General features: G+C 50.7%; 1 protein-coding gene across 1 annotated transcript; it reads left to right on the forward strand.

Moving 5' to 3' along the window:
* Positions 1–436: 436 nt before the first annotated feature.
* Positions 437–12,288, forward strand: MRPS15 (mitochondrial ribosomal protein S15). The gene is made up of 8 exons (XM_029081540.2): positions 437–519; positions 3,544–3,594; positions 4,820–4,895; positions 6,014–6,062; positions 7,307–7,391; positions 9,368–9,426; positions 10,622–10,813; positions 11,734–12,288. Exons 1-8 carry the CDS (start codon positions 459–461, stop codon positions 11,833–11,835), a joined length of 675 nt encoding a protein of 224 aa, XP_028937373.1. The 5' UTR covers positions 437–458; the 3' UTR covers positions 11,836–12,288.
* Positions 12,289–12,769: the final 481 nt, after the last annotated feature.

Genomic DNA, 12,769 nt, shown 5'->3' on the forward strand with positions numbered 1-12,769 from the left:
AATGTTGGTATTTATTAAGCGCTTACTATGTGCCGAGCACTGTTCTAAGCGCTGGGGTAGACGCAAGGGAATCAGGTTGTCCCACGTGGGGCTCCCAGTCTCAATCCCCATTTTCCAGATGAGGTCACTGAGGCACAGAGAAGTGAAGTGACCGGCCCACAGTCACCCAGCTGACAAGTGGCAGAGGCGGGATTCGAACCCAGGACCTGGGACTCCCAAGGCCGGGCTCTTTCCGCGGAGCCACGCTGAATTCTTTCCTCTGACGTCAGGGAAGCTCGACGAGCTCGGGTGGGGGGAGGGGGAGGGGGAGGCTAACCGCGCCGGCTGCCGATCGATCGTCTCGGCGTTCGACTGCTCTGTGCCCCGACGCCGCGCTCCATTGATCGAGCCTGCGCCAAGATGGCGGCGCCCGGGCGGCGGTCCCGGAGGCGGCCATGTTGCGGGCCCCGGAGGCGGCCATGTTGCGGGCGGCGCGGCCGGTCCTCGCCGCGGTGCTGGGCCGCGGCCCCCCCGGAGGAGGTGCGAAGCCCCCGTCGGGCCGGGGGGGACCTGCGAGGAGGGGAGATCTGCGGCAGGGGATTGGATCCTGTGGAGGGGGCGAGTCTGGCCCCGTGGGAAGTGACGAGGATGGGAGTCGGGGGGACCTGGGTTCTCATCCCACCGTCTGCTGGGCCCCCTTGAGCCAGTCCTTGACTCCTCTGGGCCTCATCAGCACGTACAGAGCACAGGATAATCAGGGGGGCCGCATCTGTTGAGCCCTTCCTATGTGCCAAGCACTGTTCTGAGCGCTGGGAGGGATAGAAGGTGATCAGGTGGTCCCACGTGGGACTCACTATCTTCATCCCCATTTTCCAGAGGAGGGAACTGAGGCCCAGAGAAGTGACCCCCCCCCCCCCCCAAAGACACCCGGCTGACAATAATAGCTATAATGTTGGTATTTGTTAAGCGCTTCCTATGTGCCAAGCACTGTTCAAAGCGCTGGGGGGGATAGCAGGTGATCAGGTGGTCCCACGTGGGACTCACTATCTTCATCCCCATTTTACAGAGGAGGGAACTGAGGCCCAGAGAAGTGACCCCCCCCCCCCCAAAGACACCCGGCTGACAATAATAACTATAATGTTGGTATTTGTTAAGCGCTTCCTCTGTGTAGAGAAGCAGCGTGGTACAGTGGAAAGAGCCCGGGCTTGGGAGTCGGAGTTCATGGGTTCGAATCCTGGGTCTGCCACTTGCCAGCTGTGTGATTTTAGGCAAGTCACTTAACTTCTCTGTGCCTCAGTTCCTCATCTGTAAAATGGGGATTAAAACTGTGAGCCCCATGTGGGACAACCTGCTCACCTTGTATCCCCCAGCGCATAGAACTGTGCTTTGCACATAGTAAGCGCTTAACAAATACCACCATTTATGTGCCAAGCACTGTTCTAAGCGCTGGGAGGGATAGAAGGTGATCAGGTTGTCCCACGTGGGACTCACTATCTTCATCCCCATTTTACAGAGGAGGCAACTGAGGCCCAGAGAAGTGACCCACCCAAAGACACCCGGCTGACAATAATAGCTATAATGTTGGTATTTGTTAAGCGCTTCCTATGTGCCAAGCACTGTTCTAAGCGCTGGGGGGGGGGGGGATACAAGGTGATCAGGTGGTCCCACGTGGGACTCAGTGTCTTCACCCCCATTTTCCAGAGGAGGGAACTGAGGCCCAGAGAAGTGACCCACCCAAAGCACCCAGTTGACAATGATAGTGATAATAATGTTGCTATTAGTTAAGCGCTTACTATGGGCCAAGCACTGTTCAAAGCTCTGGGGTGGGATAGAAGGTGATCAGGTTGTCCCACATGGGACTCGCTTGTCTTCATCCCCATTTTCCAGAGCAGGGAACTGAGGCCCAGAGAAGTGACCCGCCCAAAGCACCCAGCTGACAATGATAATATAATGTTGGTATTTGTTAAGCGCTTACTATGTGCCAAGCACTGTTCTAAGCGCTGGGGTGGCATAGAAGGTGATCAGGTGGTCCCACGTGGGGCTCACTGTCTTCATCCCCATTTTACAGAGGAGGGAACTGAGGGCCAGAGAAGTGACCCGCCCAAAGTCACCCAGATGACAAGAGGCGGAGTCAGGATTAGAACCCACGACCTCTGACTCCCAAGCCTGGGCTCTTGCCACCGAGCCACGGCTGCCTTTCTAATATAGTAAAGTTGGTGATCGTGTTCCCTGGCCAAAACGAGTTTACAGCGTGGCTTACTGGAAGGAGCCCGCGCTTGGGAGTCAGAGGTCATGGGTTCTAATTCCGCCTCCGCCACTTGTCTGCTGTGTGACTTTGGGCAAGTCACTTAACTTCTCAGTGCCTCAATTACCATATCTGTAAAATGGGGTTAAGACCGTGAGCCCCAAGCGGGACAACCCCCTAACCCTGTATCTATTCTAGTGCTTAGAACAGTGCTTGGCGCATAGTAAGCTCATAACAAATGCCATCATTATTATTAGTGGTAATAAGGGGGTAGGAAGTGTTCCTCTAGGCCGTAAGTTCGTTGTGGGCAGGGAACATGTCTGTTTATTGTATTTCACTCTTCCAAGCGCTTAGTACAGAGCTCTGCACACAGTTAAGTGCTCAATAAATAAGATTGACCCCCCCTCTGGACTATAAGTTTGTACAGGGCAGGGAACGTGTCTACCAACTGTGCTATATTGTACTCTCCCAAGTACTTAGTGCAGTGCTCTGCACATAGTAAACGCTCAATAAATGCAGTCGATTGCTCTGAAAAATGGGGCTTACATTTCTTTTCCCCCGCCCCTTTAGCCCGTGAACCCCTTACGGGGCAGGGACTATATCCGATCTAACTGGATTGTTTCTACCTCAGTGTCTAGAACAGTGTTTGGCACATAATAAGTGCTTAACATTCATTCATTCATTTAATAGTATTTATTGAGCGCTTACTATGTGCAGCGCACTGTACTAAGCTCTTGGAATGTCCAAATCGGCAACAGATAGCGACAGTCCCTGCCCACTGACGGATTTACAGTCTAATCGGGGGAGACAGACAAGAACAATAGCCATAAATAGAATCAAGGGGATATACAGCTCATTAACAAACACTGTTATTATTGGTATTATTACATCATTATTATGAAAGACCGACCTGGAGGTTAATAATGATAATAGTGGTATTTGTTAAGCACTTACTATGTGCTAGGCACTCTTCTAAGCCCTGGAGCAGATATAAACCAGTAGGGTGGGACACAGTCCCTGTCCCGCATAGGGCTCACGCTCTTAATCCCCATGTTACAAATGAGGTAACTGAGGCACAGAGGAGTGAAGTGACTTAGCCGAGGTCACACAGCAGACGTGGCGGAGCTGTGATTAGCACCCGGGTCTCTCTGACTCTCAGGCCCACGTTCTATCCACTAAGCCATGCTGCTTCTCTAGTTAGAGGGGGCGGGGTGGGATCGCAAGGGGCAGCAGGAGGAGGGTTGGGCGTTGCTGGACGTTGGGAAGGATTTCAGGTGGGAGAGGTCGGCTTCTAATCCCTGCCTTTCTGCCCCTTCCAGGAGGCTGCCTCCTCAGCCAGCCAGCGCGGGCTTTCGCAGCCAAGAAACAAGGTAAGGACCCCGGGATCCGACCTCCCACTAATAATAATGATGGCATTTGTTAAGCACTTACTATGTGCCAAGCACTCTTCTGAGCGCCGGGGTAAATACGAGGTCATCAGGTTGTCCCACATGGGGTTCACAAGCTCAATCCCCGTTTTACAGATGAGGTAACCGAGGCACAGAGAAGTTAATAGTGTTGGTTTTTGTTAAGCGCTTACTATGTGCAGAGCACCGTTCTCAGCGCTGGCGTAGCTACAGGGTCATCCGGTTGTCCCACGTGAGGCCCACAGTCTTCACCCCCATTTTACAGATGAGGTCACTGAGGCACCGAGAAGTAAAGTGACTTGTCCACAGTCACACAGCTGACAAGTGGCAGAGGCGGGATTCAAACCCATGACCTCTGACTCCCAAACCCGGGCTCTTTCCACTGAGCCACGCTGCTTCTGGCAGCCGGAGGACCTGGATTCTTATCCCGGCTCTGCCGCTTGTGTCCTGTGTGGCCCTGGGCAAGTCACCTGACATCTCGGCACCTCAGTTCCTTCATCTGCAAAATGGGGATTCGGTACCTTTCTCCCTCCTCCTTACTATGTGGAACCTGATTATCCTGTAGGTACCCCAGTGCTTAGTATAGGGCTTGACACATAGTAAGCGCTTAACAAGCACCGCAGTCATTATCATCATCATCATCATCGGTGGTATTTCTAGAGCGCTTAGTGTTTGCAGAGCACTGTACTAAACGTTTGGGAAAGTACCACGTAACACAGTTGGTAGCCACGTACCCTACCCACAATAAACTTATAGTTAGAGGAGAAGACAGACATGAATATAAATAAGTAATTTATAAATAATTTGTAATATGCAATATATATCTGCCATTTTCTATTGCAATCTGTTTTTAAAAGAAGCAGCAAAATTTGCCTGTGTCTGTGGCTACAGTTTAAACTCAGGAATTTATGAAGTGTCCACAGTTTGCAGTATTAGGTACTAGGTTCCAACCTCAAGGAACCTGAGAGAACCGGGGAGATGCCACACTTAAAGAAACACTCGGTTTTAAGAAGGAATACACGATGCTTAGGATCTCGACAAATAAATCTGTGATCAGTACCGGTCGTGATTAGTGCAGAAGTGGTTGAATTCGTCATTTAGACCAAGGTTTGGAGGATATCAGGTTTTTCTGTAAATCTCTCAAAGCTGACGACTTCTGTTTTCCTCCAACGTCATGGACCCTGAGCAGTACTTCCCAGTCAAGTGGACGATCTTCCTTCCTCCATGCTGCGGCAGGATTTCCGCAACGTCCCGGGAATCGACAAGTAAGTGGAGAGGAGGAGGGACGTGGGAGAGTGGAGGGGACTCGAGAGTTGGAAGGGATCCAGCTCCTAAAAACCAAACAAAAAGAGAAAAAACCATATACACGCAGGATCACCCAACCACTCCATGAGTCGATAGCCAAGCACCATTTTCAGCGCCTGGGAGAGTACGGCAGAATAAGTTGCCATGATTACTGCTCCCAAGGAGGTCCAAATCCGACAAACCCAAGCCGGAGGGAAGACTTCAGAGCTCAGTCTGGACCACAGAAGTTGAGGCCACAGGAGCCAGGGTAGTGTGGCCTAGAGGCTAGAGCACAGGCCTGGCAGTCGGAAGGGTGTGGGTTCAAATCCCTGCTCTGCCACTTGTCTTCTGGGTGACCTTGGGCAAGAAACGTCACTTCTCTGGGCCTCAGTTCCCTCATCTGTAAAATGGGGATTAAGGCTGTGAGCCCCATGAGGGACAGGGACTGGGTCCAACCTGATGATCTTGTATCTACCCGTGTGGTGAGAATAGCGCCTTTATTAAGTGCTTAAGAAAGACCATTAAAAAATAAAATATGATTCCTTTTACCTCCACAGAAGGTACTGTTGGAGACGGTGGAGGAAGGGATAGGGGCGTGCACTTGGAATTTGGCCTCCAGCTTCCACCAAAGTCCCCGACAAGTACTAAGTACTCCGGAGAAGAAGGGGCTCCAGATGTTCCTTCTCCTCGACTTCCTCCATCCCACAGCACATCTCTTTACATTATTTAGTAGAAACCATTATTTATACAATGTATTGTCCTAAGAGGGGAAATCTGAAACACCGTAAACCCAGCAAAGAGCAAGTACGACAAACCGGCCAAGAACCCCCTCGACAAGTGTACAGAATAGAAGAACCTGCAGGTGGAATCGGGTTCTTTTCAGCTACCAGCTCTAGCTTGGCTAAGATTCCCTGTGAGCATCATTTTTGACTACCGAGGAAGATGGGGTATATGTCCTTTAATCTCTTGGAAACAGCTTCCCTCCTCCGGGGACACTGTTTTAAAAATAATCCGTTGCACCTTATAAGCAAAAGCACAAGGCTGGGATTCCTCCCCTCGGCTTTGTGTTCCCCATGGTAAATCTCTCCGTTGTCCGCAGGGTCGATGACCTCGTGAAGAGAGTGTTGTCTTTGGAGATGGCCCCCATGGTGAGTTGAGCCTCTTTCTCGCAGGGTCCTGGGGGGGGGGGGGGGGAAGAATATACCCCAGAGGCGTTTTCTCAGTACATAGCTACCACCTGCTGGAGTTTTCTCCTCTTTCTCCACCTTTGCCCTACCTGGTGTTTATAACCAGCCCTCAGATCTACAAGTGATAGTATTTAGTCAGTCAATCGTATTTATTGAGAACTTGCTGTGGGCAGAGCACTGTACTAACCGCTTGGGAGAATACAGTATAACAATATAGCACACATTCCCTGACCTCGGCACGCTTATTTATTAAGCCCTCACTGTGTGCAGAGCACTGCGCTGAATGCTCGGGGGAAAACGCCGTTGTCAGGCGGGGTCCCTGGCCCTTGAGGGGTTCACACTGTAAGTATAAAAGGTGAATGGCCTAGTGGAAAGAACACAGGCCTGGGAGTCAGAGAACCTAGGTTCTAATTGTGGCTTCGTCACTTGTTTTAATGCTATTTGTTAATAATAATATTGGTATTTGTTAAGCGCTTACTATGTGCAGAGCAGTGTTCTGAGCGCTGGGGGAGATACAGGGTCATCAGGTCGTCCCACGTGAGGCTCACATTTTAAGTGCTTACTATGTGCTAGGCCCCCTTTTAAAGCGCTGGGGTGGATACCAGCTAATCAGCTTGGACAAGGTACATATTCCCACGTGGGGCTCACAGTCTTAACCCCCATTTTATAGATGAGGTAACTGAGGCACAGAGAAGTTGTTTGCTAGCAGCGTGGCTCAGTGGAAAGAGCCTGTCAGAGCTCATGAGTTCGAGTCCCAGCTCTGCCACCTGTCAGCTGTGTGACTGTGGGCGAGTCACTTCACTTCTCTGTGCCTCAGTTACCTCATCTGTAAAATGAGGATGAAGACTGTGAGCCCCACGTGGGACAACCTGATTCCCCTGTGTCTCCCCCAGCGCTTAGAACAGTGCTCTGCACATAGTAAGCGCTTAACAAATACCAACATTAACATTATTATTATTCTCCGTGCCTCAGTTACCTCATCTGGGAAATGCGAGCCCCAGGCGGGACACAGGCTGCAGGCGGCAGAGCCGGGATTGGAACGCAGGTCGGGCCTTGTACTGGTTCTTGTACACAGGGTAGCCAGCCCTGTGTATTCGAGAGGAGGCCATGGCAAGCGGTGATTGATATTTTGGGTGACTCTGGGTTGAAGGAGAGCGCCACCCACCCCAAAAATCCTCATTGGTTTCCTCCTTTTCCACTTTCAGAAGGAGAAGCTCAAGATAAAGAAAGAGCAGATGGTAAGCAAGGTCTCAGCCAATCCAGAAGACACGAGTTCCCTGGAAGCCCGAGGTCAGTCAGAAGATGAACAGAGGGGAGATTTGCGTGGGGTACTGAATTTTACGGCATTGCCGGGCTTGTGTGAGAAGCAGCGTGGCCTGTCGGAGAGAACGTGGACCTGGGCATCGGAAGGATCTGGGGTCTAATCCCAGCTCTCCCGATTGCTTGCTGTGTGACCTTGGGCAAGCCACTCACTTCTCCGGGCCTCAGTTTCCTCAACTGTAAAATAGGGATACCTTTTCTCCCTCCTATTTAGACTGTGAGCCCCATGCGTCTGACCTAATTAACTCGTACCTACCCCGGCGCTTAAACCGGTGTTTGACACATAGTAAGCGCTTAACGGATACCATTAAAAAAAAAAAAAAATCCCGAGCTGCCGAGGGAGGGCAGGACCCAGTCGTATTGCGGTGATTGGAGTTCCGTCTGGAAGCGGGAACTAGAGATGCACCCTCGAGACTGGGGAATCTCAGGACCCTAGACAAGTCGCTTCCAAATTCCTCTCAGCAAGGGCCCCATAGTAATAATAATAATAATAACTGCCCAGCGCTTAGTACAGTGCCTGGCACATAGTAAACACTTAACAAATACCGTGATTATTATTGTTAAGCACTTACCGTATGTCAGTCACTGAACTAAGCACCGGGGTTGATACAAGGTAATGATAATTATGGGATTTGTTAAGCGCTTACTACGTGCCAAGCACTGTTCTAAGTGCTAGGGTAGATACAAGGTAATAAGGTTGTCCCGCAAGGGGTTCACACTTTTAATCCCATTTTACAGATGAGGTAACCGAGGCCCAGAGAAGTGAGGTGACTTGCCAAGGTCACACAGCAGACGAGTGCGGAGCCGGGATTAGAACCCACGTCCTCTGACCCCCGAGCCCTTGCTCTTCCCATTAAGCCGCGCCTGCTTCCCCATCAGGTCCCACATGGGGCTCATAGTCCAGGTCAGAGGGAGGACAAGTATTGAAGTATTGAAACTAAGACGCCAAGAAGTTAAGTGACTTGCCCATGGTCACACAGCGGACAAGGGGCAGGGATTAGAACCCAGATCTTCTGACTCCCAGGCCCAGGCTCTTTCCAGGTGGCCACGTGGCTTTTCTGACTGCATTTCTCAGGCTCCTCTTCAACTTTCCTATCTACATCCCCACCCCCTGCCTCAGACGATACCTGATGACCGAGAGAATGACACCCAGGGTTCAAGACGGGACCTCACAGGGGCACCCGCGTAAGGGAAAGATGACACCCCAAACCCATCCGTCGCTTCTTTAAGAAGTCGCACTCGGGCTGTTCTGGGCTTCAGAACGGGCGAGGGAGAAGGAGGCCGAGGGAGGGGACAGGAAACAACGTCACTTGAGCCACTCGTTCTCTTCTTTCGGCCCAAGGGTTGTAAAAGCCACGTGAGCCTGTATGAGACAGTTTCTACTTCTGGGTGGACCCGGGCAACGGGGAAGCAGAATTGGCCTGCAACTTCTCCGAACCAAAATGTTGCATGTCCTGTGCCTCGAGACTACTACCCTCCCCGCCGTTCTCCGGGTACAGAAAGGCCTACAACCTTCCTCTTCTGCTTCCTTTTCCCCACTTCCTCCTCCCCGGCCCCTCCGCCCAACCTCCCCCCGTCGCGACAGTAACTGTACGGGGTGAAGCGAGAGCTTGACATTCCTGCAGAGAGGGGCCTTGTGCGTTCACACGTCCGAAATAAAAACAAAGATCCCCAGAGTAGCTTGAGACGTACTCCAGGGCGGACTTGAGGTTAATCGGATCGTTAATTTAGCGGCCAGCTACTCCACGGTGTATTTTTAAACGAAGGACCGGAAGCTCGTTGTGGACGGGGAATGTCGTACCGTTCTATTGTACTCTCCCAAGCGCTTAGTACAATGCTCCGCACACACGTGGTGCTCAGTAAATGTGAGATAGATTGATCGAAGGTTGCCAGAAGTCACCCGAACCCCTTCTCTGCCCTAACAACCGTACGGCTTGGTTTTGCAGTCGCCGCCTTGACCGTCAAAATCCGCAGCTACGAAGAACACATGCAGAAGCACCGCAAGGTGAGCCGTTCTATTCCTTCCTCCCGCCCCTCGAGAAAGGTCACCCTCCCCGGGGAGAGCAGGGCAAAGCTGTTCCTCGTCCAGCTCTGAGGCCCCGGTAGAACCAAGGCTCGAACAAGATTGCATCCCGGCAGAAAACGGGGAGTCGGGTGCCGAGGGCAGGCCTGCGGGGTGCGCTTGGCCCAGGAAGGAGTCGCCCTCTTTGAGGAGATCTTTGGGTGGGAAGACACAAGGAGAAAACAGCACCAGGTGCTACGAACTTTAAGTCCGGAAAGGGAGGATCTTTCTGTGGGCCCGGTGAGGCGGTGATTTAGTGTCCCACACCGACATCTCCAGCCAGACAAGCACTGGTAGGTAAGCGTCATTCTCAGTAATGTCTTCTACTACATAAGTCGCGCTGCGCCCGTTAAGCGTTTAGTAAATATCATTGATTGGTAGACGATCCTGTATGTACTTGTCTGGAAAATCAGCTCGATTCTCCGCGCCCTGGCCCGGATGAGGAGAGCTTGGGTTCATCCCTCATGTAGAGAAGCAGCGTGGCTCAGTGGAAAGAGCCCGGGCTTAGGAGTCAGAGGTCATGGGTTCTAATCCCGGCTCTGCCACCTGTCAGCTGGGTGACTTTGGGCAAGTCACTTAACTTCTCTGGGCCTCAGTGACCTCATCTGTCAAATGGGGATTAAGACTGTGAGCCTGTTTACCCTGTATCTACCCCAGCGCTTAGAGCAGTGCTCGGAACATAGTAAGCGCTTAACAAATACCAATATTATTATTATTATGCCGGTGCAAGACTTCAACTTCTTGCCGAGTAGCAGCGTGGCCTAGTGGATGGAGTGCAGCCCTGGGAGTCAGAAGGAGCTGGGTTCTCGTCCCGGCTCTGCCACTTGTCCGCCGGGTGACCTTGGGCAAGTCACTCCTCTGTGCCTCTGTTCCCTCATCTGTCAAATGGGGATTTCGAGTGAGAGCCCTATGTGGGACATGGACTGTGCCCAACCCGATTGGCTTGTATCTACCCCAGCGCTTAGCCCAGTGAGTGGCACCTACTAAGGGTTTACCAAATACCTTAAAAAAAGAAAAAGAGAATACCCGTTCTCCCTCCTGTTGAGACTGTGGGACCCGATCGTCTCGTATCTATCCCAGCACCTTCCACATACTAAGCACTTAACAGATACCGCCGTTATCATCGTGATTCCTGCAGGATAAAGCTCACAAGCGCTACCTGTTGATGTCCGTCGACCAGAGGAAGAAAATGCTCAAAAACCTGCGACAGACCAACTACGAGGTCTTCGAGAAGGCGTGCAAGGAACTGGGGATTGAGTACACCTTTCCTCCCCTATATTACCGGACCGCTACACGCCGCTGGGTGGCCAAGAAGGCTTTGTGCCTCAGGGTGAGGAGTTAGCATTCGGCCGCACGGAGAGTGGGGAGGAAGGAGAGAGGATGGAGCACTGGGGATTAAGGTTCATTTCATTCATTCAATAGTATTTACTGAGCGCTTACTATGTGCAGAGCACTGTACTAAACGCTTGGAATGTATAATCCGGCAACGGATAGAGACCATCCCTGCCCTTTGACGGGCTTACAGTCTAATCGGGGGAGACAGACGGACGAAAACAAGACAACTTAATCGCAATAAATGGAATCAAGGGGATGGACACCTCATTAACAAAATAAATAGGGTAGTAAAAATATTATACAAATGAGCACAGTGCCGAGTCCAGACGATCGTGCTGTCCCTTGAGGTCTTCCGGGCCGAGTGGTGGTTTCACCGCGTCCAAATCTGGAAAGTTGGTGCTGGGTTGAGGAGGTGAGCTAGGCACCTCGATTCGAGGCCCGTGGGGCTCACAGTGTCACCTTGGCCCCTCACCACCCTTCTGGTGTTTTCACCCGGAGAAAGAGAAACGGCATGGCCTAGTGGGTAGAGCACGGGCCTAGGAGTCAGGAGGACCTGGGTTCTGATGCCGCCTCTGCCACTTATCTGCCGGGTGACCTCGGGCAAGTCATTTCACTTCCTCTGGGCCTCGGTTACCTCATCTAGAAAATGGGCATTAAGACTGTGAGCCCCATTTGGGACACGGACAGTGTCCAACCTGATTAGTTACTCCAGGGCTCAGTACAGTGTCCGGCACATAGTGAGCCCTTAACAAATACCATTAAAAAAAATTAGAACGGGTCTGGGGGCCTTCGGAATAGTCTCTGTCAGAAAATAGGGGAGAGAGATATGTAATGCAGTGGCCTTTGGAAGAGTTAATTGCGAGAGTAAAAATGTATTTTCTGCCTTGACTCTTTCTCTCATCCCACACCTTGTAGGTTTACCAGGAAACACAGAAATTGAAGAAACTAAAAAAGCGAGAAGCGACGTTAAAAGCTGCCAAGCCAGAAGTGTCAGAAACTCCAGAAACCCCGGTTTAACATGGCCCAGATTCTTTCTTAAACTGATCTCTGTTCAACCTTCAATGCATATGAAGAGCTGCCTCTTTTTGCAAAAAATTAAAAACCTATTTTAAAACCCATACTCCTTGTATTAGGGGAAGGGCACTGCCCCAGGAGAAGTGTGAAGAGCGGAAGAAAGAAATTTCTTCGGAGGGTTTTTTCTTAGTGGCTAGTGTGGGGTGATTTCCAATCGCCTGAGGTGGTTTCCAGTTGCATAATGTCGCACCATGATTTGAGTGTTGTGATGCTCTTTTTATGTTGATTAAGGTTTCCAAGAGAGTACAGTGCTCTGCATACTGTAAACGCTCCGTACCACTGATTGATTGGTATTTTAGGTATATATGATAATAGTAAATAGCATGCATACCCTTTGGACCTCTGTCAAACAACGGTTTGTACATCCATTAAAAAACATCATCATAGAGTTCTAAATTGTCTAAGTTACTGGAACCGGGAAAACGCTATTACCTTTAGGGCTTGTGAAAAAATACATTTTAATATAATCTGTGTGAAATGCCTAAACTTAAGGGAGACGGAAGGTTGAAAAAAAGGACCTGTATTTATTCCCGGCCAGGTTTTCCCAGCTATTAATAGTTTGTTCTAGATTCCATCCCTCGGGTCAAAGGAAAGTAGTCCTTGAGAGAAACAGAGAGTCCCCATTTCTCAGTTCATCATCAGGGAATAATTCATTCCATTTTCCTATCAGTAGAAAAGGAAATTATTGAGCCTCGAGAGAGGCAGTGTTGCCTAGTGGAAAGCGTGGGCCTGGGAAGAGGGCTGGATTCTAATCCCAGTTGAACCACTTGTCTGCTGTCACTTTAGTGCCTCTCTTTTCTCACCTGTAAAATGGAGATTAAATACTGTTCCTATTTAGATTGAGTGCCCCATATAGGGCAGGGAATGTGTCCAACCC

This window comes from Ornithorhynchus anatinus, chromosome 16 (assembly GCF_004115215.2).
Source record: "Ornithorhynchus anatinus isolate Pmale09 chromosome 16, mOrnAna1.pri.v4, whole genome shotgun sequence".
NCBI lineage: Eukaryota > Metazoa > Chordata > Mammalia > Monotremata > Ornithorhynchidae > Ornithorhynchus > Ornithorhynchus anatinus.